This window comes from Thunnus thynnus, chromosome 1, assembly GCF_963924715.1.
Source record: "Thunnus thynnus chromosome 1, fThuThy2.1, whole genome shotgun sequence".
Classification (NCBI taxonomy): Eukaryota; Metazoa; Chordata; class Actinopteri; order Scombriformes; family Scombridae; genus Thunnus; species Thunnus thynnus.
The window spans coordinates 4,350,728-4,378,144 of record NC_089517.1 but is presented as its reverse complement, the minus strand read 5'-3'; the positions used below and the strand labels follow the sequence as shown (position 1 = coordinate 4,378,144).

Below are 27,417 nucleotides of genomic sequence, written 5' to 3'. Positions count from 1 at the left end.
AATATTTCTTCCACCGCTGTTAAAATCACTGATTATCATTTAGCTTCTGGTATGTTCAGGTTCACTCGGATAGCACGTTAGAACCGTGTTACTTTAACGGCCCTTTATCAGGAGAACTGGAGATATGGTTTGTTTTTGCTCTTAGATGTAGGTGCTACATAAAAAACATTCATAGCTAATTTCAAGTTCCGGTCTTTCCCACTTTGTAACAGCGTTCAAAAGTGTTTCTGAACGTCCAACACGCAGAGATAACTCTATGGTCCAACAGCGCTTGAACGCAACGAGAGAACTAGTCTATGCGTAATGACGTCATCGACTTGTCAAGGACCCTGCCGTACTTCCCTGAAGTTGACCGTTGCTGTTTACAAGTGTATCTTCCCGCGTTATGATAAAACAGCAGGTTAACAAGAACAGACGTATATTTATGGCTCGTTCCTGAGTTTAGAAGATGATTAAGACCGAGAGGATCCTGCACCTGAAGAGCTGCCGGGGCCGGAAGGTGCGTGTGGTGCGGGAACATTATCTGCGGGAGAAGGTCCCCTGCTACAGCTCGCTGTGTCAGGCGGACTGCGTGAACGGTAAACAAAAGCTCTGACACACACACACACACACACACACACACACACACACACACACACACACACACACACAGCCATTCATTTACTGTTACAAACACACTCCGCAGCTAAAAACATGTCAGTAGGTGTTAAATGTTTACCGACGTGACAGTTTCTTTGACTTGAGGCAGCCAGGTTAGCTAACGGCAACTATTCATACAGCTACTTAATATCCTGCTGTTTTTAAAGTGACACCATCTCCTTCTCGACAAGTTTATAATTTGTTCCACAGTTAGCCAAGTGTGGTTACAACCTGGAGTTTAACAGCCATCAAACTAGTAAATCAGAATCAATCCCAATCAGTGCAGACAGACTGTGAAGGCAGTTTATTAAAGATCCCCTCCAGACATGTTTTAAGATGTAAAATACTCTACTTTGAATGATAATTTGTGTCTGATAAGGGTTCCACAAAAAAAAGTTCAATTATCTTCTAAAAATCCTTAAAATTGCATCTCCTCCTTCTCCCTAATTAAGAAAAAAAATCCAAAATCTATAAATATGCAAATATATTTCATTTCAGAAATGTAACTGTTGGACACAAGATGTCTCCTACTTCACTGTAAAGTCTTTGCTCAGTGTTTGTGCACTGAAGTTTTTTTACTTTTGTCATATATGACAAAGAAAACAGCAAATTTTACTCATTCAAGAAGCTGGGACCAGAAAATATTTGGCATTTTTTTTATCAAAATAGTATAGTAATAGAAACTAGACTTATGTTAGTTTTGAAGTGAATAAAACAGTAGTATATCAGCCAAAATGACCATGGAAACACCAGTAATGTAAGAGTGAAAGGCAAAAAATGTCACTTTCACCAATCCACTAACTTCCCAAACAGATGGGAAGCTGTTGCCGGGAGACCTGATCCACTACGTGGTGCCTGATGTCGGGGTGGTGGTCGACTACCTGGAGATCTTGGAGTTAAGAGAGCTGCAGGGCATCGTCTTCACCCAGACCGCCTGCCAGGGCGTGCAGCACAGCAAAGGACGCAGGTACGATCACGCCTAACGGGCTGAACATTCACAACATGATATCTTTTTAATCTAGTTTTGTTCTACGGGAGTCATTTAACCTCACACACGGTTGTAAATTATTGTGGCAAAACTAGGGATGTGCTGGTATCTTTCACACATGCAGTTTATCCCTGAAATGTTGAGGAACATTTCCTGCATGGAGTCATGTGTGAATGGGAGCGTAACATTTCAGGGAAAATGCCGGTATGGCTGTGTTGTGAATGAAAGCAGCAACGTTGCAGGAACAAGAACGTAAAGGTGATGAAAGATGCTTTCATGTGGAGCGAGCGAACCAATCACAAGACTTGACGTATTGCGAGTTGGGCGGCGTTTTGGTTCGTCTTTTTTTCAACATGGCAGCCGCGTCATGAACTTCTTTATATTACAGCTAAACAGAACATTAAAATATGTTTCTGAAAACATTTGAGGTGAGAAACAGACAATGCAGTAACAGAATATTGATTCATATTTGATCAGGACTCTTCTTGTTGCTTTGTTTTACTGTACAAATAAATCAATTAAATGAAAATGAAATGAAGAAAGGTTATCCCAGTAATGTACCAGGAACTATGTGTGAACGAGGCTTCTGTTAAATACATTTAAATGACTTCACACCGTGATCACCTTGGATTTTATCCACTGAGCAATGGACTCTATAATCAATCACATTAAAAAACAGTTTCAACTGTAATGTGTGATAAATGCAATTTCAGCGTACGTTTGTCAGTCAAACGCAGCTCTCTCTCTCTCTCTCTCTCTCTCTCAACCTTACGACTGACTACTCATAAACTAGTGACGCTTCAGCAGCTTGATGACTGATGTTAATGTAGAAAGTCATGGCCGTAGTAGTTAGAGCTCAGCAGAAAGCTCCGTAAGGTTAAACATTGAGTTCACGGTGATCACGGTGATGTTTGGCAGTACTGAAACGAGCATACTGGAGGTCACTTTTTTATTTTTCACCAGCAAATTCAATCATTTCAGCTTCAGGTGTAAGGAAGACAACTATATGGACAACAATTATTTATTCTTTAATCTATGAAAGTTAGAAAATAGTACATTTCTTTTACAAACTTTACAAAAACGTGAGCTGCAGTGAAGGCACCGAGAGCAGCTCACAGTGATGGAGACCTTTTAATTCCTAAAGCTGCTTTTGAATTAAGTCCGTAATGATTACCTGCGTGTAAAGAGTGGGCAGAGGTCAACCTCATTATATCGCAGCTCTGCTGACGAAGCTAAACCAGATCTGGCCTGTGACATGAAATATGTCTCCCACACAAACACGCAGGAGTGCTTTTCGACAAACTTGATGAATCCTGTAAATAAAGAGTCCCACATGACCTCTGGTTTCATTCCAATTTGTTGTTTTTTTTTTTTTTTATTTCTGCTTATGCTGCCGTTCGCAGATGTTGCATCATTAATATGATGAGGCTTCACTTTTCTGATGATGTTACGTAGTCGGTGGAGCGTAATGATGCTGCTGCTGCTGCTGTCGCCGTGCTGCGTCAGTAACTGCAGCTTTACATTCACTTCAACACACATTCACATCTTACTACACCTGTCTCATAATATATATAGAGACACACTGCTCAGTGCATCATATACTTATTAAAAGAATAATCCAACCTGCTGCTCTTCTCCTCCACCATATATAACAGTGATCTATATGCAGGTCAGTGCACATTTTGCTGCTTGTATTTATTCTTTCAAAGGATATTTATTCATTCCCATTAAACAAAAAAAAGGAAGTTATTATTGTCAATGATTTATAGTTATTTTTGTTATGGGATCACAGACATGTTATCTAGTCTAGTCTTTGGTTGGGATGGAAACTGTCTGCTGCAGTGTAGTTTTATTGATACAACCACTGGGGAGGTAAATCAGCCCCTCAACATCTCATCTGATTAATATGCCATATCTGGTTGTGTCCATTTTTAAAAAGTGTAAAAGTGACACAGCGACAACAAGAGTCCAGAAACTCACTGTACCTGGTGCCACTCACCACCCTGTAAAATCAGAATATGCTGTTTTTATATTTCAGTGTCTGTAGGGATTTAACAAACATGTTAATCAGGGAGTTTTAGAGAAGCTGGTAGGTGGATTTAGTTATTGTTGACCTTTGTCACAGCAGACATTCTGACAGGAAAAGCAGGAAAAGCACAGATGCAATTAATAACATTAATAAATCATTAAGTTTCACCAGTACAGACACTTGAATGGAACTGAACCACCTTTTTTTCCTGCTATGATAAGTCAAAATTACAACCACCAGGGAGGTAAATGTTCCGAAAAATTCCTTTCAGCACCTCAACATATCATCTGATTAATATGCCATATCTGGTTGTGCCCATTTTTAAAAAGTGTAAAAGTGACACAGTGTAAAATCAGAATATGCTGTTTTTACACTTCAGTTTCTGTACGGATTTAACAAACATGTTAATTAGGGAGTTTTAGAGAAGCTGGTAGGTGGATTTTATTATTGTTGACCTTTGTCACAGCAGACATTTTTCACATGTCAAAGCAGGAAAAGCACAGATGCAGTTAATAACATTAATAAACCATTTAGACTCGTGATGGTTCACCAGTATGGACACTTGGTTGATGTGCCCTGCTATGACCAGTCAAAGTCAGGGCTGCAACTAACGATTATTTTCTCGATTAATCGATTAGTTGTTTGGTCTATAAAATGGTGTAAAATGTCGATCACTGTTTCCTAAAAGCCCAAGAAGTCGTCCTCAAACGTCTTGTTTTGTCCACAACCCAAAGATATTCAGTTTAAAGACTAAAGTAACCAGAAATATTCACATTTGAGAAGCTGGAATCAGAGAATTTGGAAATGTTCTTCTTAAAAAAATGACTCAAAACAATTAGTCAATTATGTAATAGTTGTTTCCAGTCTTTATGCTAAGCTAAGCTAACTGGTTGCTCGCTGTAGCTTGATAATTACCATATAGACATGAGAGTGGTACCAATCTTCCGCTCTAACTCTGCAAGAATGTGATAAACATGTTTCCTAAAATGTCAAACTATTCCTTTAATGCATCTGTTTACCATTTAATCATCTGTATTTATTGTTGCTGTATGATTTGGATCTTAAGAGTGTCTGAGTGTTGTTTCTGTTGTGTCTCCGAACAGGCAATACAACCGTCTGCGAAACCTGCTGAAAGACCCTCGACACGACTGTGTGCTGTTTGCCAATGAATTTCAAGAGTACGCCTACTGTCCGCGAGAGAAGGGGGAGAGTCAGGAGAAGTGGCAGACCAGGTGAGCGGTCGTTACTACGTTACCAACACCCTCCGTGAAACAGTAGGAACTGATTTAAAGGTGCAATCACAACCAGCAGCTCAGGTTTATAGCAGGGATTAGCATGTGTCATGTATAACCTACAGTTTACAGGGTTTCAGTAGCCAAGTTTCCAGTCAAATGTAGCTAAAATTTGAACCAAATTACCAGAAGTAATGCACGTTTTCACCCGCTACCGTCATGTGAATATTAGGATTTGGTTTGTTGAGATAAACAGCTGGTGATGCTAACTTTCCAGTCATTTGCCAGTAAACCACTGGAGAAGAAGAGAGCACAACAAGATGATGTCATCAACAAAGCGCCGGGTTAACCTCATACAGTTAAAACAATGTATAAAATGTAAAAAACATGGATTTTCTGTTTGTTCCAGGTATTCATTATTCCTCATCGCTCAGTACTGATCTGGTGTTTTTGTCTCTTTAGTGGACGTTTAAGTTACGTGTTTCATGTACGTCATGATTTATTCATATCATACAAATCTGTTTTGTTTGCACTTTGTTGCATTTTGCTTTTATCGATAAATTTCCGCTTCAGCCATGTGTAAAAACGTGATACTGTATTTTCTCTAATAGTGGCCGATATTCAATTAAAAGCCGGGTCTCCGATAATGGCCGGGGGTGTGGTCGACACGAACAAATAAAGGCAGAATAAAGATACTGGAAAAAACAGAAGCGTGAGCTGCTGTTAGCTGATAAGAGGAGAACACGGCTAGCTGGAGGTGGGAGGAAGAAAGTTAGCTTGGAGCTAACGTTAGAGAGACAGCTGATTGATATTTGATATTTGACTGTGCTGTTAATTGGCTATTAATGTTTATATCCAGCGTAACGTTACCTCAGATTTGTTTAGTTTTTAACTGACACTGGCCATTTTTCCCCTCCCGTACTTGACCGGTCATGCTTCACACAGGTTATATTGAAATGTTTGTGTAATGTTTCACAATAAAAGTCGGGAAATGAAGGCTTTTAATTTTAGTAGCATAATGCAGTAACAAAAATTTAACAGCAAACGGAAGCAGATCAGAAAACAGGGAGGCTTCGTACTAAAATATGAGCAAATATACTTATCAAACAGAGGGAATTAGGAATAAAGGCCTCTAATATAAGCCTGCTTCCAATAAAGGCCTCTGCAGTTGAGGTAAATAAAGGCCCCGGCCACTATTAGAGAAAATACGGTATTCTGAGATTCTTTCAAGTTTTTGGCATAATTTTTGCATTGAAGAAATGCGAGAGGAAACTGAAAACTGGATAGTTGGACAGGTATGGATCCCACCTGTAGATATGAGGAGCTCATCAGTGCATTAACGTGATGTGGAGTCTTTGATTGGATGAAAACTAAACACAGCAGCGGTCTGGACCATTTTAAATAATAATCAAATAATATTGAAATTTGTTGCTCAGTCAAAGATCTGATTGACAGGAAGCTTAGACAGTAAACTGGAAACATTTGATATTTAGTCATTTAGTATATTTAGTTATGAAAATTGAAATTTTCAGATCAAATAATCAAGCAGTTGTTTCAATAACGCCATGAAATCTGAAAAGATCCAGTCACCAACTTCCTGTCTGAGCAAAACTTTACCTCCAATACATGACAAACAGATAATTACTTCCTACTTAGCACAGTGATTTTAGTTATAATAAAGTTTAGTTGTGATGCTGTTGCTGCAGTATATCATCTCCAGACCGGAGGGTTGAAAGACAGAAGGCTGCATAAACAAGACAGTAAACAAAGCTGTAAATTATTTATGTCTGTGTTCTTTTATAATGTGAAACCTTCATTTCAACTTACAGATAGTGTTGATTTATGTGTCAAAACAGCTAAATACAAAATATATAAGTTTAGGGCTTTAACAGGCAAGCTGTCTACAAACAAGCCGTCTATGTGCATCTTGTACTTGAAGTTGTGAATTTATGTGTGTGTGTGTGTGTGTGTGTGTGTGTGTGTGTGTGTGTGTGTGTGTGTAGGTGTGTGTACTCTGCAGCGGTATGGTACTATAACCACCTGGCAGGTATGATGGATGTAGTGATGATCACAGAGGACCAGGACGCCGTGGCTCAATACAGCTGCCTCAACTCTGGAGTGTACGTCATCTCCGTCCAGGTAAAGTGACGCACCTGCGCATGACATCATCATCATCTCCGTAGCTACCTGAGGACTCGGACAGAAACACGTCTGGTTGTTGTGGCTCCGGCAGGCCAACAGCTACGAAGTTAAAGTGTCAGCGTTCAGTGTTTAGTTGATTAACGGATTAGTCGATCAACAGAACAATTATCAGCAACTATTTTGATAATTGATTGATCGTGTTAGTACATTTTCAAGCAAAAATTCACTGGTTCCAGCTTCTCAAACGCTCAGTAAACTGAATATCATTGAGTTATGGACAAAACAAGACATTTCTATTTCTAATAAGAGTAATAATCAAATAACCTTTTGTCATGAGAGAAGCGTGGCTCGTAGTGATGAACCTACAGAGAATTATCAGAGACTCTGCAGCTCCTCTCGGCTTTACGGAGCTTTATAGTGAGTTTCAGCTCATTGTTTACCTGTCCGGCTGCAACTTTACTATTCTGGTTCACTCTCAGCGCTCTCGCAGTGTCATTTTCAGAGAAAAAGCTGTAAAAAGTCACTGTACACTACCTGCTCAGCATCAAACGGCTAACAGACACAGTTAGCTGTAGATTAGCTGGTGAACATAGTGGAGCATTTAGCAGCTAAAGAGCCAGATATTTCCCTCAGGAGTTGGTGGAGAACAAAAACAGAGCTAAAAGAGAGTGAATATTGGACTTACATTCACCAGGTGGACAGAAACACGACTCCACATGAATGATAATGTTGCTCCGTAACTGCTGGATGTGGAAATAAGCAACTGATTGCTAACAAGTTCAACATTTCAACTTAAAAGCTGATGATATGTCAGTGTTGTGTTCACTACTTGTTATAGTTAATGCAGGTTTAAACTGTGGGAAGTTTTCTCCCAATTTTCTGACGTTTAATTGAGAAAATAATCAAGAAAACAGTTGGCAAGTGAATTGAAAATAATCGTTAGTTGCAGCCTGAGACACTTTAATCAGACACACTATTATTAACTCTCTCTATACTTGTTTGGATAAATGCACTGTTGGGTTGTCACTGATGTTTGCTGCAACTGTCCTCACCAACTCATAAACAACCTATGAATACATTTATACATACAGTTTCATGCAAAAGTTTGGGCATCCCTTGACAAATAACATGTTTTGGTGATTTTTTTTTCAATTGAAAAGATGTAAACAGCCTCTCTAGGATGTGGAACATAAAACACAATCATTTCTGCAGACATTCACCTACAGCAGATTAATCTATAATCAAAATAATCTGTAGTTGCAGCTCTGATATAGAGGCTGTAGCAGTGTAATTGTCCTGCTGCTTTGTTCACAAAGGACAATGAGTCCTACGAGATGAGTTCACCCTCAAACACACTTAAAACTAAAGAATCTGCTCTTTAACTTCTTGTTTTATTTCCAATCTGCTGTGTTGGAGTTCAGAACCAGAACAATAAAAACATGTGTTTCCATAGAAATGCCTGCAGACTGCTGTGTGTGTGTGTTTAAGGTATTACATCACTCAATAATAAACACAGAAACCATCACCTCACTGCATTTCACCCATCTACTCTGCTTTTGATGTTTTTTAATCAATATGCTATAAGGATATTTTCTGATATCAGTATAAAGCCTGATATGGCAATTGTATACAAAATCACTTAATATAGTAAAAGAAATGAACTCTGTTCCACTGTTATGTATTACATGAGACCAAACTCTTCATATGTGTGAAATAGAGCTGCAACTAACTATTATTTGCATTAAAAAATTAATCTGCTGATTTTTTTTTTTTTTCCCAATCGGTTGATTGTTTGGTTTATAAAATGTCAAAATCTTTTGAAAAGTACCCATCACAGTCTTTAAATTGCTTATTTTGTCCAAACAACATTCAAAAACCCCAAAATATTTGATTTTACTGTCACATCAGACAAAGAAACGCAGCGAATCCTCATGACTGAGAAGCTGGAAATAATTTTTACTGGAAGAAGTACTCAAGCAATTCATTGATTATCAAATAGTTGCTAATTAATTTCTGTCGATCAACTGATCGACAAATTAACAAATAGTTTCTATTCTAATTTAAAAAAATACTTATAACAATAAATAAAGATTTTAAAGGATAATTCTGGTTTATTACAACGTTTATTTTTCGGGTTTGTAGGTTTCAATCAGTTATGTCATCACTGACATCTGAGAACGAGGCAACATCACTAAAACAGTCAGACGTTAATAACAGTCGGAGCAATAAGACAATGTCTGTAATAATCAACATTTATTGAAGCCTCTTGGCTTTTAGCTCTGCCTGCACATCTTTTATGATCGAATCTATGTTTCCACTTGTAATAATGTTTTTTACCTGACTTTATATATTTTTTTATTTTCAATTTAATATCGTGCAAAGAATCAAACAAATCCTTCATTTCATAATAAAACTCGGAGCGCACAACCACAGTAGGTGCAGGAGGTCAAAGTCGAAGCATCAGATTTACAAAGTTCACCTTTATTTTCTCTTCCATAAATAATTTAGACTAACCTGTAGGTTTCAGTGAACTTGATGATCACAGTGTTATTGTTACTGATAAGAATAATGGCCAAAACTACAAAAATGAGATTAAAGTTGCAATAAACAAGAGTTATCCTTTATTACAACTCGTATGTAATCATAGAACAATATGATCGAATCACAGTAACGTTGTAAAGGGTCATTACCAAATTCTTAGGTTTACAAATCAAGAACAAAAGATTATAAAACATCTAAAAACCTGTATAAATAATCTATAATGAATCAGTGTTTTTCCCAGATGGTCTTATTTAATTGTTCACCACTTAAATCATTTTCCTGCAGCAGCGTAGCATCGATTTACTCTGAACACTGAAGTGATTTTTTTTTTAACACCTAATTGTCTTGCATCGCTGTGCTCAAATCATGTCGCTCCATTGAGCTGCTTGACAACTAAATATGCTGTCGGAGTAAAGAAGGAAAAAAGTGGTCGGAACAAGTAAAGTTTTGACAAAGTGGCCACAGTATGACTCAGTCACAGATAGCCTGGTGAAACTGTGTAAAATGATGAAAACAGCTTATTCAGATTTAAAAAAAGCAGTAATTTATTTGTCTTGTCTGTTATTATTATTATTATAATTATTATGGAAATCAGTACACAATAAAGGAAATAAGCGAAAACAGCTGACGGATGGATTATAAGAGTTACCACCTGACTATCAAGAGATCTTGGTAGCGAGGTGAAAACAGCAGAGTGGAGTTATTAGCATAAGTAGATTTATAATGTAGCCTAGCAAACAAAGAAAAGGATTCTCTTCATGTGTTTTTTTTGGTTTGTTTTAGCTGAGAGCTGATAAAAAGATTAATTAGTAAAAAGCTCAGTGTGTGAAGTGAGCGTATCACAGTTTACAGGCGGGAGAGACAAGTGATGAACTCGTCGCCGCCACAGTAGAGTTTTGAAGTGGGAGGAATTATTTTCGGGCATCCAAGGGTTCATGGAGGTAAATTTTCCTGTTAATTCTCTGCATAGAAAAGGTGACGCCACTGACAATCAGAGTACTTCAAGTGTGAAACTCTGTCGGTTGAATCATCAGTGCAAAAGATGAGAAACTATGTTAGAAAATGTCTGATGTTTTGATAAAGACCTTGGACATAAAAAACTGAGACGTTAACTATGTCTTCCTGCGTTCATTTCAATGAAAAAAAAAAAAAAAACCTCATCCAATCAGAGATCTTATATACAAGCCACTAACAGAGATCTGAAACTGGAGATTTACACTTTGTCAAAACCTGATAAAACATTCAGCAGTTTTAAGTAGTTCACTTTCAGATTCTGGGTCACTTTTATAATCATAATAGTTTATTTATACATTTATACTTATCAAACTAGCAGTTACAAAGTGCTTTACAAGACAGACATAAAGGGAACAAAGGACAGAACAACATACCAAACGCACACACATTCCCATGTAGATATCAATTAAAAACAAATATAAATAGATCAATAAAAATTATAAGAAAGCCTTATGATAAAAGTGAGTTTTCAGGAGTGAGGAGAAGACACTGAACTTGCGTCTTTGATTATCAGGCAGGTCGTTTGATAACAGTGGCGCCCTGTTTCAGTCCTCGTCCTTGCATTAGGAGCAGCCGGGAGGTTTTTCTGCCTGAGGACCTCAAACAGCCTGCAGGTTGATAAGTAGAGTAACTCAGAGATGTAATCAGGGGGCCACGAAATGCTTTAAACATAATGAGCAGGAACTGGCAGCCAGTGTAAAGACATTAAAAGAAGAGTAATATGGTCTCTTTTCTTGGTTTTAGTTGAATTCAGCAACTTTGGTGCCTTGATTGGTTCCCAATTCCTACGACAAATTGTTTTGAATTTGCTACTGCTCTGACTGGCCTCATCTCCATAGCAACGTCCCCTAAAGGCTCATGGGTTTCATAGTATTTTAGAGCTATTTAGAGCAGTATTTTAAAACTGTTGGCCGTTACATAAGCCTACAGTATCCAAGAAACTGCTGTCTGTCTGTCTATGTTTAAGAACACTATAGATGTTATTATGCTATTGAAGCATTTTATCTGTTCAGTCGTCTCTGTCCACAGAGCCAGCTGTCTGTCACCAGGCTGACTGACAGCAGAAATAACTCGACCCTGAATATGAAACTGCGTTCTTCAAGTGTGTGATGTAGGGATGAAAGATGTTGAAAAAATATCTACATATTGCGATTATTTTGACTGATATTGCAATTGCGATATGATTTGTGATATTAGAGGGAATGATAATTTTTACATCATTATCCTCATTTTCATTGAAAAAACATTAAAATGATTATGATGTGATGTTTGCAGGGATCTGTACCAAACAGAGATGTATATTGCGTCTCCTGCCATATGAAAACTGCAGTAGCTAATATTGTGATTTCGATTAAATTTTGATTAATTGTTCAGCCCTAGCGTGGTGCCTGGAGCGCCCCCGTAGCTGAATGATAACTGCGTAAGCCACATAACTGTGACGGGATCTTTGTTGTGTGTCATACCCATCTCTCTCCCCTTGTTTCCTGTCTGTCACTTCACTGTCAACTGAAAAAAAATGCCAAAAGAAATAATCTAAAAAAAGTATGGTGCCTGTATAACAGAATTGAACATAAGTATCTGCATTATCTTATAACTGCATCATTATCTAACATCTAAGGTAAGACCCTGACCCATGATGCCAGTTATTGTTAGGGTTAGGGGTTAGGTTTAGGGTTAGAGGTTAGTGTTAGGGTTAATGTTATGGTTAGGTTTAGGGTTAGGGGTTAGTGTTAGGGTTAATGTTAGGGTTAGGGGTTAGTGTTAGGGTTAATGTTATGGTTAAGGTTAGGTTTAGGGTTAGGGGTTAGGGTTAGTGTTAGGGTTAATGTTATGGTTAAGGTTAGGTTTAGGGTTAGGGGTTAGGGTTAGTGTTAGGGTTAATGTTATGGTTAAGGTTAGGTTTAGGGTTAGGGGTTAGGGTTAGTGTTAGGGTTAATGTTATGGTTAGGGGTTAGGTTTAGGGTTAGGGGTTAGTGTTAGGGTTAATGTTATGGTTAGGGTTAGGTTTAGGGCTAGGGGTTAGGATTAGTGTTAGGGTTAATGTTATGGTTAGGGTTAGGTTTAGGGCTAGGGGTTAGGGTTAGTGTTAGGGTTAATGTTATGGTTAGGGTTAGGTTTAGGGCTAGGGGTTAGGGTTAGTGTTAGGGTTAGGGGTTAGGGTTAGGGCTTAGTGTTAGGGTTAATGTTATGGTTAGGGTTAGGGGTTAGGTTAGGGTTAGGGGTTAGTGTTAGGGTTAATGTTAGGGTTAGGGTTAATGTTATGGTTAGGGTTAGGTTTAGGGCTAGGGGTTAGGGTTAGTGTTAGGGTTAATGTTATGGTTAGGGTTAGGTTTAGGGCTAGGGGTTAGGGTTAGTGTTAGGGTTAATGTTATGGTTAGGGTTAGGGGTTAGGTTAGGGTTAGGGGTTAGTGTTAGGGTTAATGTTATGGTTAGGGTTAGGTTTAGGGTTAATGTTATGGTTAGGTTAGGGTTAGTGTTGGGGTTAGGTTTAGGGTTAGTGTTAGGGTTATGGTTAGGGTTAGGTTTAGGGTTAGGGGTTAGGGTTAGGGGTTAGTGTTACGGTTAATGTTATGGTTAGGGGTTAGGTTTAGGGTTAGGGGTTAGTGTTAGGGTTAGGGGTTAGGTTTAGGGATAGGGGTAAGGGTTAGGTTTAGGTTTATCTGTTCCTGAAATATCACCATCCATGTGTCATTATTTTCCAGGATTATCTGCAAAACTTCTGGCAGGAGCTGCAGGCAGCCCATGAGCTGTACAGCTCCATTTCCCAGACGCTACAAGAGAAGGAGAGCGTGAGCACAGAGAAGGAGTTCACTGAACATCTGCCAGCTGAAGTCCTGGAGGCTGGTATCAAATCTGGACGCTACACTCAGGTACAGTTCAATCCATCTCCATAGTTTGTATCAAAGGAGTCTTTCCTAAGAAAAGCAGTTAATGATGTTAAAAATGAAATTCTAAATGTGCCTGCTCCTCGTTACAGGCAGCCACCAATATAAAATCAACTTGCAAAGACCTGAAACTTGCTTGAGTTTGTTAACTGAATATAGTGAACATCATGTCTGCATTTATTTTTGTCAAAGTTAATGTTGTCAGTGTGTTGTAATACAGGACAAAGTGGAGGTGCAGATGGATTTGAAAGGTCTACAGTGCATGACCATACAAAGATATAATAACCTTCAAAAATTAATAAAAGCAGACACAACAAGCACTTGATGATTGCACTTGATTACATAAATTAAGCAAGTTTCAAGCTTTTGCGATTAAATTTTCATGCCATACAGAAAGTGTGCAATAGTGTCCAAGCTATATTTTTTTCTCATTCTTTACACAATTTGGCCAATTGTTTCTGTCACTTTTTATATGAGCAACACTGTGAACGCCTCCCAGGAGAGACTCTCTGAAAATGTGCGCTCTTATCACCATATTGAAACGATTATCACGTCTCGCTCTCTCTCTCTATGACGGCTGGCTTTTTACACTGACTTGTGGCTATTCAGAAAAGCTATAACAACCTCTGTGTGTTCAAACAAAACATCATACAAACAAATTCTTTTATAGCATAACGTGACTCACAGCCTCCTCCCAGTTAAGACCTTGGAAAGGTCCATCCAGTGAGCCCTTTGTTGAAATATATACTGGCCACTTTATACCACAACATGTCGTGTTTACGGATTAAATGGACTCTTGCCAGCCCATCAGACATAAGTATTTTCTGTAGCCATGGCACAAATACATCCTCAGAGTCAAGGAGATGTTTAAAGAAGGAAGGAATATTTTGAATAGTATCCAGTCACACATGAATACTCAATCTCTTACAGTTACCAGCTATAAAACATTTGCCTGTCCAGGCTACACAAGTTGTTAATCTTCCAGGAGTCAAAATAAATCATATTTTTCTCTCCTTTTTATTAGGGTACTCTGAATGTCAACAAGTACCGGTCACAGAATGAAGCTTCAGTCAGGCCGGAGGGTTTCACTAACAAGAGCACAGGTGCAAAACTACAGCGACCATCACGACATTTTCTCCCTGATCACGTTGGGGCAGATCCATCCATCGTTCACTGCAAACAGAACTAACATCTCATATCTGGTGTCTGTATTTGTCTCTTCTTATCTTTATCTCCTCCTGTCTCTGTACTTCGTCCGTCTGTTGCAGATCTGAGCAGGGAGGTGTTGGTGTACGGTAATAAGAATCGTAACAGGGCTGTGCACGGCGACACGGTCGTGGTGGAGTTGTTGCCGAAGAGTGAGTGGAAAGGGAAGGTAACAGCGCTGACCGAGGGACAGGGGGAGGAGAAGAACGGAGAGGACAACGACAGTAAACCCATGCCTACAGGTGGGACTGAACTCTTTGCCTTTTTCCTTGTTTGTCTGTCTGTTAGTTGACAGAATATCTAAAAAAAACCAAATTAACAGATTTCACTACAGTTTTGTGGAAAGTTAGGAAAGAACCAAGAAAGAACCGATTAATTTTAGGTGCAGATAGAGCCACCATGTGGCCAGTTATAAAGCATTATGTTGGGGTTGTGCGGAGTTGTTGGCGTGTTTATTTGTGCCTTAGAACATAACGGCTGTGAAACAATCAGAAAGTTTTATTTCTCTGATTCTCTGCTTTGTTCTCCCTACCACTGCTCCCTCTCTTCATTCCCTCTCTAGCTCCTCTGCTCTGATTTTCTCTCATCTTTTTAAAATAAGTCAGTAAGGCGACAACAAAGTCAACAAGTAAACAAGGTTCTTCTTCCTGTGGGCATCTTCAATCTGGTTGCCGGCTTACATGATTGGCTGCTGCAGCGTGACATCGGGTTGCATTTTGGCAAATGTTGATTCTGGTTCAACTTCTTGCCAGACGGCCGCTGCAGTTCTTTGCTGAACCCCACGCAGTCCCCACTCCTGCAGCCTAAATGCACTACCCCCATTCAAATGAATTGGAAGACTGCCGGTTTTATCGTATTGCCGGATTTGGTGTGAATGCGGCCGTTTCCTGGACTGTGAGGCGGAGAAACAAATCCATCTCTCTGCGCAGGCTATGTCTGTTTACACCTACACAATGTTTACACTATTTTTTTTACAATTTTTTGCAAAATGTTTTTTTCCACTGCTCCTACATGATGATTTAAGGACTACACACTACACTTTCTGATGAGTCCTCCTCTAGATTGATGATTATAAACATACTTGAACTGTGTATGAAGGCATCTTTTAGTGTCAGAATTTATCTGTGAAGGTTGTGACAAAGTTCTTCTTGTCTGACAAATATAAGGCTGCAACTAACAATGATTTTCATTATCAATTAATCTGACCATTATTTCCTCGATTAATCGATGAATTGTTTTGTCTGTAAAATGTCAGTATATATTTAAACTTGCCCATTATAATTTCCCACAGACCAAGCTGATGTCTTCAAATGTTTTTTTGTTTTTTAACCAACAGTACAAAACCCAAAGACCCAGTTTACTATCATATATGACAAAGAAAAGCATAAAATTCTCACATTTGAGAAGCTGCAGCCAGTAGATACTTGGTATTTTTGCCTTAAAGAAGGTCTAAAACAATGAACTGATGGTCAAAACAGTTGCTGATTAATTTTCTTGCTCTAGACAAATGTTTCATCAGTGCTCTCTAAATGTCTCTATGCTGATGTTTGATTATTAAAACTTGCAGGCCGCGTCGTGGGGATCCTGCAGAGGAACTGGAGGGACTACGTGGTAACTTTCCCTCTCAGGGACGGGACTCAGTCCCAGAGCAGGAATTCCCAGCGTATCCTGGCTGTTCCCTGGGACAATCGCATCCCAAAGATCCGCATCAGCACGCAGCAGGCTGAGGCTCTGCAGGTCTGGTTCGCCTTGTTTTGGCTGCTAATTTATTTACTCAGCAAATGACTCACTTAATTATTAAAAAAGAAGAGAATTAGATCATATCATCAACTGTTCTTATAACTAACTTGATTATTTAATCATTTATGTGGACTGTCAAGGTTGAGTCTCTGTCTCAGCCACTTATATCTAACTTAAAATCTGAATATATCTTAAATTATAAATAATGTAAACATAAAAAACAAAAGGGTAAAATACACAAGACTTAAAGTTCCTGTATGTTTCAGAAGAGCAGAACCATCAGCTAAACGTACGTGTTAATGAGGTTACGTAAAACCAGCGTCGGCTAATTTAAGCTACCGTCCCCTTCATCTCCCTCGTCTTCTTCACCCAGGACCACAGAGTGGTGGTGCGCATCGACTCATGGGAAAGCACGTCGCTCTATCCGAACGGACACAGTGTGCGGGTTCTGGGTCGGGCTGGAGAGCTTGAGACGGAGATCCAGACTATCCTCATAGAGAACAGCATCAACGTGCCTCCGTTCTCAGACGCACAGGTCAGAGAAGAAACTTCTTCCTCTTACTCGTTGAATTCAAAGGGGACATGTTCTGCTTTTTGTGATTTTCTGTCATTTATGTACTTTTATGATGTCAGATGTCTGTCAAACATGGTGAAAGGTCCAAAACCAGAATGATAATGACAATGATGAGATTTTATTTATGCAGTGTTTATTTGGAGAACCCAAAGGACTTTACATAGAATGATTTAAACAAAATAAAAGTAGACTAAGATAACCAAATAATAACTCATGGTAATAAATAAATGGCAATCAGTGGGTAACATTAACTTATTTTAATTCTCCACTTACAATTGTGACGATGTAATAATAACAATGAAAAGACTAATAAAAAGATGTAATGTTAGCATTTACCTTTATTCCTCCATATCAGCAACAACGTTATCTATTAGGCTAATCGCTGATGGCAGCAAGTACTAGCCAATCAGAGGCAGAGTAGGGTGGGGCTTTGCTGAATGTGGGTGGGGGGAAAAAAAAGCTTTGTACATATATATAAATATAGACCTGGAAATGTGCATGAATCGTCTCCTTTAAAGATATGTTTAGTGATTTTTTTTTATTTAATTTTTGGCCACTTGGAGGCAGACAAATTATGACAAGCTGAATAGCACAACTTCTGACATTATTGCTTACAAAGTTGTTTTGGTTAAAAACATCAGCAAACAAACTATTTCAGCAGACACACTGTCATGTTTTTGGTCATGTAACAAGTGTAATTTCAATACCATATCATGTTCAGTATTTTGGGTCTCTACCAACTCTTAAAAAGAATATCTGGCTCATTTGTTGCTAAATATTCCACTTTCTTCACCAGCTAATCGCTGAGCCATCCAGTGATTTAAATCCAATTGAAAAGGTTTAAATTGAACTATAAGTCACTAGAAACCAATGCAAAGATTCAACATCTTCTTTAGACCTAAAGGATACACACAATGCATTTTGTAATGCATTCAACAACTTTTTGTTAGGAAGGAAACTCTTCAGTGAACCTATAAACAGAAATAATGTGGAGACACTGCCACCCGGAGGCCATGAACAGGACTGTGTCACATGAAGAGTCCATGAGAGTTTAAAGGTGTTTTCTCTTCTTTATGAAGGACATTTACATGATGAGGACTCATCATTGTTGAATAGTTTTCAATGCTCAGCGTGACGTACACAGAATAATAGAGTATCTGTTTCCTCTCCAGTCTGTTTATAGTATATGTTTCCTTTTTTCAATGATTTTCAAGAGTCGCCTTTTCTTTCCACTCAGATTCATATTGCTATTTTTATTTTTTTAAACAATGCCCTCTGGTGAAAGCAGTGTCTCAGCACAGCTCACACAATTGTATCTCATTGTCTCCTTTCAGCCCAAAGCACAGGCCAAATAAATTATGCACACATGTCCCGTCGCTTCGGTTCTAGTCATTGCACCGCTGCTTTAGTGACCTTGTGGCGGTGCCGGTTTTGTTCTCAGCTGAAAGAGATGCCCGTCAACTCTCCTGAGAAGCCGTGGAAGGTGGATCCCGCTCAGGCGACGGAGCGACGGGACCTCAGGAAGAGTCACCTGGTGTTCAGCATCGACCCGAAGGGCTGCGAGGACGTAGACGACACGCTGTCGGTACGCAGCCTCGCCGGAGGGACGCTGCTGGAGCTGGGGGTCCACATCGCTGACGTCACCCACTTCGTCGCTAAGGGCTCACTCACTGACTTGGAGGCACGTTCGAGGTGGGAGAAATTTCTGTCATGTGGCTAAATCATCGCCTCAAAGTAGTTTACGCTCATCCCAGCAGGACGTCAAGAAAAAATAACACCCGCATACTGAATAGATGCTCCCAAAAAGCTGATTTGTTAAGTACAGTGACGGCGTTTCATCAGGTAATATTCAACATGTGACCATAACCCCCTTATGCTGCACCGAGGTTATGTTGTTGTTTTTATATAGTTTTATTTCTCTGTTTGCTCATTCCTTGACACTTGTATTATTGTATTTCACATTATTGTTCTTTATGTGCACCTGTGAAACACCTTGTATCTATTTGACTTACATTTTATAGTTTTATTTCTGTCACAGAAGCTAATTAAAATGTTAAACCTCTCGCTTTAGTGTAAGGCAAATTAATATGGAGAACATTTATTTATGCGTTTTTACTTATTTATTTCACAGGATTATTAATAATTACTGATGAACTGCGAGTGGCCCCGTCCTTATGAATATAGACAGTGATGGAAATGCCACGGGATCAAAGCCTCATTTTAATTGTCATGTTTCCTTCTCCTTATTATTCTTATTGTAAGAGCTACGACCTACTACCTGGCAGACCGCAGGTACGACATGCTGCCTGCTGTCCTCAGTTCAGACCTCTGCTCTCTGCTGGGAGGAGTCGACAGGTCGGTGGTAACACACGTCTCTATATTATGTTTTCAGAGGTGTCTAGTTTGTGGACACACTGCAACAAGCCTGCCTCTTTGTGAATCTGTAGGTATGCGATGAGCGTGCTCTGGGAGCTCGACGCACAGACCCTCGCTGTCAACAAGGTGTGGTACGGTCGCACGCTCATCCGCTCCTCCTACCAGCTGCACTATGAGCTGGCTCAGGCCCTGCTCAACGGAGAGCAGGCCGAGGTACCGGAGCTGGCTCGGCTCGGGTCTGAGGAGAAAGACACTAAGCTAGCTGAGCTCACCCAGGCTCTGGAGAGGCTGACACATGTAGCCAGACACCTCCGAGCACACAGGGACAGAGGGGGCGCGCTGGAACTGGAAGGGGTGGAGGTACGAGTGGTTTCCCTTGATTTTTGTTATTTTTACACTGTTATAATGTGAGATGTCTCTGTTAAAAATGGTCAAAAAGTGCTCCTTGCAATACAGAAGTCAGGGCTTTAGCCTGCTCTGAACGCTCCGTATGTAAAGTTGCTGTTCGCACATGCTCACAAACAGCCGTCTGTTCCGCAGTCGTTGTTGCTAAGGTTGTTGCTAAGGTTGTTCCATGTGTTGCTTGCGTTGTCCACTCGCATATTTCGAATCAGATTTGGGCTCAAACATGTACAAATGGATTTGAGAAGTTTCCATTTGGAGTAAAGAAGGAGAAAAAGAAGTGAAATCCTGCTACTATAGTTTGTTTACGTAGCGTCCGGAGCCAGAGGAAGCTTCCTGAAGCCGACCAATCAGAACAGGAGGCGGGTCTTAAAGAGACAGGAGCTAAAACTGAGGAGCTGCATAAAGGACCAGTAGAAGATAAATGAGGAGTTTTTTATACCTCTTGGGAAGGCCTGGAGGGAATTTCATTACATATGGCACAAACGGGCAAAGGTCAAAGATCACTGTGACCTCACAAAACACATTTTTCATACGTTAATTATAACAAAGTTTCACACAAATGTCTAACAGGATAAAATGAAGTGATGACATTTTATTATCCAAAAGGTCAAAGGTCAACTTCACTGTGACATCATAATGTTCTGTGGCTGTTATTCAACACATAACTCAGGAACGGACAGACGGAGAGATTGTGACCAGATTTCACATTTGGTCAGATAATGAATTGTTGACACTAATCTCGGGAGCAAACCTTGAAACTGTGGTGATTTTATTAAATTCTTTTCAGAGTCTTCACTACAGATATTATATGAGTCTGGACACACATGGATGTAAACTGTAAGTTGCCTGGTTGACGGAGGCGTGCAGCCATACGGTGGTATTTCTAGTTTAAATATAAATCATGCAAAGATGTTCCTGTTGAGCCACAGAATAAAAATACAGAGCTGGAAATGTGCAAACGTCCCCTTTAAGTGGTTAAAGATTTTCAATAATATATAATTGAATACATAATACCTATACATATACAAATAATTATAATACATAACTGCCTTCTTCCTCCGTCCTGTTGTATGTTGTTCATCTTGTTTCCAGATGTAGCGGTAAGTTAGTGGGTAACTCTACCTGCCGGGATGTTTTGCTGACTGTAAAGTTTTGTGTGGAGGAATAATGGTCTGAAGCTGTTTTTAATGGTTCGGGTTTGGGCCTTTAGTTTCAGAGCAAACAGTCATATTTCAGATAACAGAATGCTTGTAATTTTGTGTTAACAGTTTGTGTTTCCTGTTTGGATGTGACGCTGCTACTGTGCAGAAAACCAGAGTGGAGTAATTTAAAACGTGACACACAGACCGAAGGCAGAAAGGTTTTAATCTTACACAAGATCAGAAAGTAATTTTGGTTGTAATATAATCACTGAGACTTTGTGAATACGGAGCGCTCCGCTGCAAACCCGCTGACAGTTTTCATATTAGAGTCGTGTGTTTCATTTATTCGTTGGTCATTTATCAAAAACCTGATATGAATTCTCCCTGCTGCTCATCTTCTAAACTGTATTTTACCTTATTTAGATACAGTGTTATATATTGTGTTGTACTACAGTAGATGTCAAAAAAATAACCCATTATTTATTTACCTTACTGGAATAAAAGCATCTTCATTACATTGCTGGTGTAGCTGTGAAAACACTTCCTGTGCCAGTGAGAGTCGATACTGAGAGGTTTAAAATGTATTTTATTAAGACTTTACACAAGATAAACGACACGGCCTGCACTAATTCTGAGTAAAAATCCATAGTCTTAAACGATAAGCCTGCAGTTATTCTATATGTTTTTATAATTGTCAGGAAATCCAATGAAAAGACCGAAACCAACAATGTGTTAATTATAATTAAATATTAATAATCTTTGACTTCCTGCTGTTTCTGTGGCTCTCGACCCAACGTCCATCGACCGAAGGGAATCACTGAAGTCATTCTCACGTCTATAAAATGTGGCGTGCTGCAGAAAACAGTGAATATATCAGGGACTTTCTTTGTTTGTTCCACTGTGGGATTTTTAAGAGCGCTATAAAGTGTTTAAACTGTGTGTGTACTTTCAAAAATAATGCCATGAATCGTTTTTATTTATAACGTACATACAAAGTTCAGTAAACAGAAGAAACTTAAACCTAAGAAGATGTTTCTTTATGACTCTGGTTGGATGTTCGGGCTCGTTGTCCTGCTGCAGAATACATTTATGACCGATCAGACATATCTCTAATGGTAATGCATCACGGATGAAAATCTAAACATCTAAAGTACCTAAAACTTTTGGATATTACTTCCAAATTAACACAGAATTCAGACGCTCAGATGAAATGGCGATGGGTAAATATAGTCTGTATGTTTTAAGGTCTTTTTGACAGAAAGATTAGATGGTAAATTCGATGCAAAGAAGGCAAGTTTATTTGTATAGCACATTTCAACAACAAGGCAACTCAAAACAGAATATAAAAGCAACACAAGTGAAAAGACATATAAAAACAAGTAAAAAGTGTTAAATTTGGAAATAAAAAGAAGCTAAAAGGGAATAAAGCAGATAAAACGAGATAATAAAAGTTACAGTGTAAAAGTCTTATCCAAAGAAGAAAAATATGTGGATGTTTTGATCTTTTTTCAATAGTGTTCGACAACAACAGAGCTGATAATAATAGATAATAAGATGTATCAAGGTTTGGATACACAGATGATAAAAATGAGCAGACGTATCCTTTAATATTTGCATTAACAGCTGTTGTGAAGATTAAAGAATTTTGTTTCTTACGACATAAAAGTTCCCTGAACACAAAGCGTTCTTTCTGTCTTTTCATCTCACATGTTTGACTCCCATCGATGTCGCCATCCCTCCTCAGGTTCGCGCCCAGCTGGACAAGGAGAAGAACATCACAGCCCTGGTCCCCCGTCAGCCCCTGGAGGTCCACGAGACGGTGGCCGAGTGCATGATCTACGCCAACCACTGGGTGGCGCGCAAGATCCAGGAGGCCTTTCCTCATCAGGCTCTGCTGCGGCTCCACCCACCGCCACGGGTGGAGTTCTTCAGCCAGCTGGTGGAGAGCGCCAACGCCAGAGGCTTCACCATCGATACCAGGTGACTGATAGCTGCATTTATTGCACACACACACAGGTGGCGAACAAATGACTTAGACTGATTGATTAATTGTCTTCCTCCAGTTCCAACAAGGCTTTAGCAGAGTCTCTGGACGCGGCCGTGGACCCGCAGGACCCGCAGGTGAACAGGATGCTGAGGATGATGGCCACCCACGCCATGTCTCAGGCTCTGTACTTCTCCACCGGCGCTCTGCCCCAAGAGATGTTCTACCATTACGGTACACCAGATGTTCCCCAAACATCAGCTGTTTTATATTGTATTATTTTCAATGCAAAAAAAAGGATCTTAATTTGTTAAACTGTCATATTTAGAAGCATATGAAACTATCTCATCTCTATGATTTGATTTAATTATTTTAAAATATAATAAGAGTAAAAAAATAAGACTATTTATGGTTTGAATCTGTGCTGTTTTCCTGTTAATATGTGGAAAAGTGTGTTATTTGTAGGTTGTTTTTCTGTCTTTCAGGTTTGGCTCTGGACTTTTACACACACTTCACGTCTCCCATCCGTCGCTACGCCGACATCGTGGTCCACCGCCTCCTCACGGCGGCCATCGCCATGGACAAAGGGTCGAGCTCCAGCGAAGCGTTAGACAGTAACAGAGAACTGGAAGAAATTTCTCACCACATCAACAGCAGGAACAGGGTCGGTTCTGTAAATCTTCAGCACCTGAAGCCAGAACTGTTGTCATGGATGCATAGTGTCTCCTGACCTCTGACCTCTTGTGTCATCTCTCCAGGCAGCCCAGCGCGCCCAGAATTTGTCGGTGCAGTTGTTTCAGTGTCTGTACTTCAAAGACAGAGACCCTCAGACAGACCAGTGCTGCGTGGCTGACGCTCTGATCTACTCCATCCGTGACGACGGCGTGTTGGTGTTTGTCGCACAGTAAGAAACTCTGACAGATAAAAGTTGTTCACTTTTGGTTGTGGAAGATAAAGCTGGTGATATTCTGTATTTTTCTTGTCAAATCCAATGAAAAGACCAAAACTAACAATACTTTCTGACTTCCCTTCCTTCCCTGTCTGTGGCACTCAACAACAAGACAAATGGTTCATACTGAAGCTCACAAATATGTAGTTTCATTTTCAAAAAACTCTCAGTAATTTCCTGAAACAGCTGGTTTTGTAGTTTCGTAGCAAACATTTCTCAAACAGGAGGAAACAGTGCATTCGTTGGGGACTATTTTCAGCGGCGGATGTATAAAGTTAAATGGCCCCTGCAACAGATCATCGTGTGACAGTATTGCGTTGTTTCAGACGGTCCTGGTGGTTTGTTGAGTATCTAATGGCTACACCGGTGCTCTCCTCAGGTACGGTGTGAAGGGGCCGGTGTACATGAAGAATCGAGAGGGTCAGGTTGTGGCTGCCGGAGAGGACGGCAGCTGCGAGTGGCAGAGCGGCTCCGTGCGACGATATTCGGACCACATCACCACCACCTCCGGCTGCGGCACCTCCACCTTCAGACTGTTTGACCACATCACTGTGAGTCACAGAGACGATCAATTAGTTTTTGACCTGAAACGATTTGTTGATGAACACAAATGTTTAAAATGTCTAAAAACAACTAGACCTATGTTATATATGTTGTTGAGTTGTGTACTTACATTATCCCAAATGTTTCCAACAATGTTCAAACTCAGAGAAATCTGTAATTTAATCAAAGTAACGGACCGTTTCATTTGGTCGCATGTCAATGACGTCATACCTCCTCTACCAAAGAGTAAACACGCACAAGATGCATACGGCGGCGCTGTGTTTGTCCGCTACAATGGCGTCTACCAAAGAGTAACTTACACACATACAAGATAATACATCGGTGTTGTGGTTGTTCCACAGAAACTGTTATAAATGGACTTTTATTCAGTTTTAAGCCACATTTTCATGATAAATTTAGGTGGTTTTCAACTATATCTTTTAGCCGGAAGAAGGATTTTAGTCATTGGACGTCTGGATCTTAAGTTATCAAAGAAATAAACCGAACGAGTGTTAGCAGCAGCTCGGCTCACAGCCCGTAACGGACGTCCGGTGGTCACCGAACATCGTCTGAGAAACGCTGATTTTTTAGGTGAAACAGCTTTATTCAGTGTTTTTACCTGTAATCTCCGGGTCCGTTTGTTCTGGAGAGGAGGAGACCTTTGCGGGTAAAAACATCCTAAACTAAAATAATCCTATCCCGGTGAAACTGGTTATTTAACAACGAAGACAACAACTCCCATGATCCCTTGCTACTTCACACCGTCATCACACTCCGTCTTTTGTTATTGTTTTGATTGAGACGCCTAGCGGCTGAAATTACATATTGTGCGTTTAAATGTGAAGATTTCCTGTTTTTCTTTTACTTATATGATAGTAAACTAAATATCTTTGGGTTTAGAAATGTTGTTTGCACAAAATAAGCATTTTAAAGAAGTCGTCTTTCTGAAATCTTACATCAGGCTTTTTTTTTACTATTTCTGGGATTTTATAGACAAGATGAATAATTGATAATGAAAGTAATAGTGATGACATCTAACGCTCTCCGCAGGTTCGTATTTCCGTCCAGTCGTCACGTTGCCACGCGGACAGTCTGAACCTGGAGGTGATCAGCAACAAGCCCCACCGGAGCGCCGAGCCCCAGCAGCCCCAGCAGCACCAGGGCCGCAGCCAGCTGGTCCAGGAGGTGGTGCGTCAGGCCGAGGAGGCGTCCCAGCAGGCTCAGGAGAAAGCCGCCCGACGACCCAAACTCTCCAGAGAGGAGAGAGAGTTCTCCCAGAGCAAAAGCCCCAACCTGTACTTACTCCTGGAGGAGATCAGAGAGCTGGCCCTGATGGACCCGAGACTCACCGCACAGGTCTGCGCTTCAACGGCGTGAAGCTGCTGTGACACACACAGAAAGGCCTGCTGGGTCTTTAAATATCAGGGATGACTGTTGTGAAGAAATATCAGTAAACAAATCAACCGTTTTAATGCTCATCAGCAGCTGTTTTTAAAATCATGATGGCAGATTTGTATTTATTTATTATATTTACACTTCCTGTCACGTGAAAGGCCTTAACGAGTCTTTGACGACATTAAACGAGACGAGAAATCAGCTGATTCTGTGGATGTTTTCATTAAGTTGGTCTAAAGATAAAGAGCGAAGACTTATAATGTAGTAACAGAGAAGAAGAACTGGTCTCAGTGATTACAGCGTCGTTCACGTTATGAGGAGGTGATGGTCCTCACTGGTGTTAATGGTGAAAATGGTGAACACACTGGGGAGAGACTAAAAGCTCTTGATGGGGCTGCCTACCCAGTATGCGAAGATCCACCCTAACCCAAACCATCTCTCTCCCCAAACCTAAACCTAACCAGTCGGCCTCGAGGGTATCTTCATGGGATTGCAAGGCATGCTGGGTAAACCCTTCCCTCCCACACACACACACACTGAGATATTAAATGTCTTGTAGCACTGATGTTGTTTAAGAAAACTAACACTTTTTAATTCCCCGATTACACTTAATACATGAATCATGAAGCACAAACTAATAAATTTAACATTAAAATTAATGAAGCACCAGAATCTGAGCGTCTGATCCGATTAATGAGTCACATCGTCGTCACGTCTGAGGTGAAAGTTCATACTGAGTGTGTCAGATGTCTCGTAGAAACACGAGAGGAAAGATGCAGGAAGATCATTTGGATTTTTATTATAAATATATCAAACATGTAAAAACTATCTGCATTATTTTTCTGAGAACTGTTGGAGTTTAAGCAGCTTTGATTTGTTGTACATTAAAAAAAATGTCATATGGTTGGTATTTAGTTTTGTAACTGCATTATTTTTGAGGTTCAGTATATTTAAATACTACCATTTGAGCTACTTTTAACCCAAATAAACAAATAAATAGCTTTATAATAACTTTTTTCCTTCCACTCTGTCAGCTCTGACAGTGTAGAGACAGTTTTGAAACATTTAGACATTTGTGACGGTAAAAAAAAAGAAGAAAATATAATTGATTGATTGAAAACGAAGACTCTCCAGGTGTCTGGTCAGTGGTCGGGTGTAAGTCAGTCAAACTATGACTTTAAAACACTGCTGCATGTTTCAGTTTGAGAAATATAAACTGAAAGCAGGATGAGTCTCCAGAGAGTTCATCTCTTTTCATTATTTGATGTGTTTCTGTCTGAATATAAATCACCTGATAGAGAAACTTAATGCTCATTAAATGGATCCAGCACTAGTTGTTCAGGTTGGTGCTTCATTAATTGACTTATATAGTTTTTACCTTAATTATGATGAATATATTAAGTGTTATTATAGTTTCTGCTTCTTTGTATGAAAGTAATTGTTGCCACAGAATCTATTTTTGTAACATTGTTTATGTGCTGCATGAGTGTTTTCTGGTTTGTAATTAAATCTATAAATAAATATGAAACTCGTTAGTTTGAAGTTTTTACTAAATGAAAACAAACAAACATGTTTCTGTTTAAACACCAGGAACACGTTTAACTCTTTAAATCATCTCAGTGTTTAGTAACAG

The 27,417-nt window shown here is 39.6% G+C and overlaps 1 protein-coding gene across 1 annotated transcript; it reads left to right on the top strand.

The window, feature by feature from the left end:
• The first annotated feature begins 304 nt into the window (after window positions 1-304).
• dis3l (DIS3 like exosome 3'-5' exoribonuclease) lies at window positions 305-27,319 on the top strand. The gene is made up of 18 exons (XM_067600296.1): window positions 305-578; window positions 1,453-1,606; window positions 4,760-4,888; window positions 6,892-7,027; window positions 13,288-13,455; window positions 14,495-14,573; window positions 14,739-14,918; window positions 16,244-16,413; window positions 16,790-16,951; window positions 18,432-18,682; window positions 19,253-19,345; window positions 19,438-19,726; window positions 22,658-22,893; window positions 22,977-23,131; window positions 23,383-23,561; window positions 23,656-23,801; window positions 24,226-24,397; window positions 25,440-27,319. Exons 1-18 carry the CDS (start codon window positions 449-451, stop codon window positions 25,764-25,766), a joined length of 3,156 nt encoding a protein of 1,051 aa, XP_067456397.1. The 5' UTR covers window positions 305-448; the 3' UTR covers window positions 25,767-27,319.
• The last annotated feature ends 98 nt before the right edge of the window (window positions 27,320-27,417 follow it).

Bases quoted from the DNA above. Each gene is read 5' to 3' on its own strand.
- dis3l (XM_067600296.1), top strand. From the start codon at position 449: ATGATTAAGACCGAGAGGATCCTGCACCTGAAGAGCTGCCGGGGCCGG. The intron at 1,607-4,759 runs GTACGATCACGC...GTCTCCGAACAG, and splicing joins CAGCACAGCAAAGGACGCAG to GCAATACAACCGTCTGCGAA. The intron at 23,802-24,225 runs GTAAGAAACTCT...TGCTCTCCTCAG, and splicing joins GTGTTGGTGTTTGTCGCACA to GTACGGTGTGAAGGGGCCGG.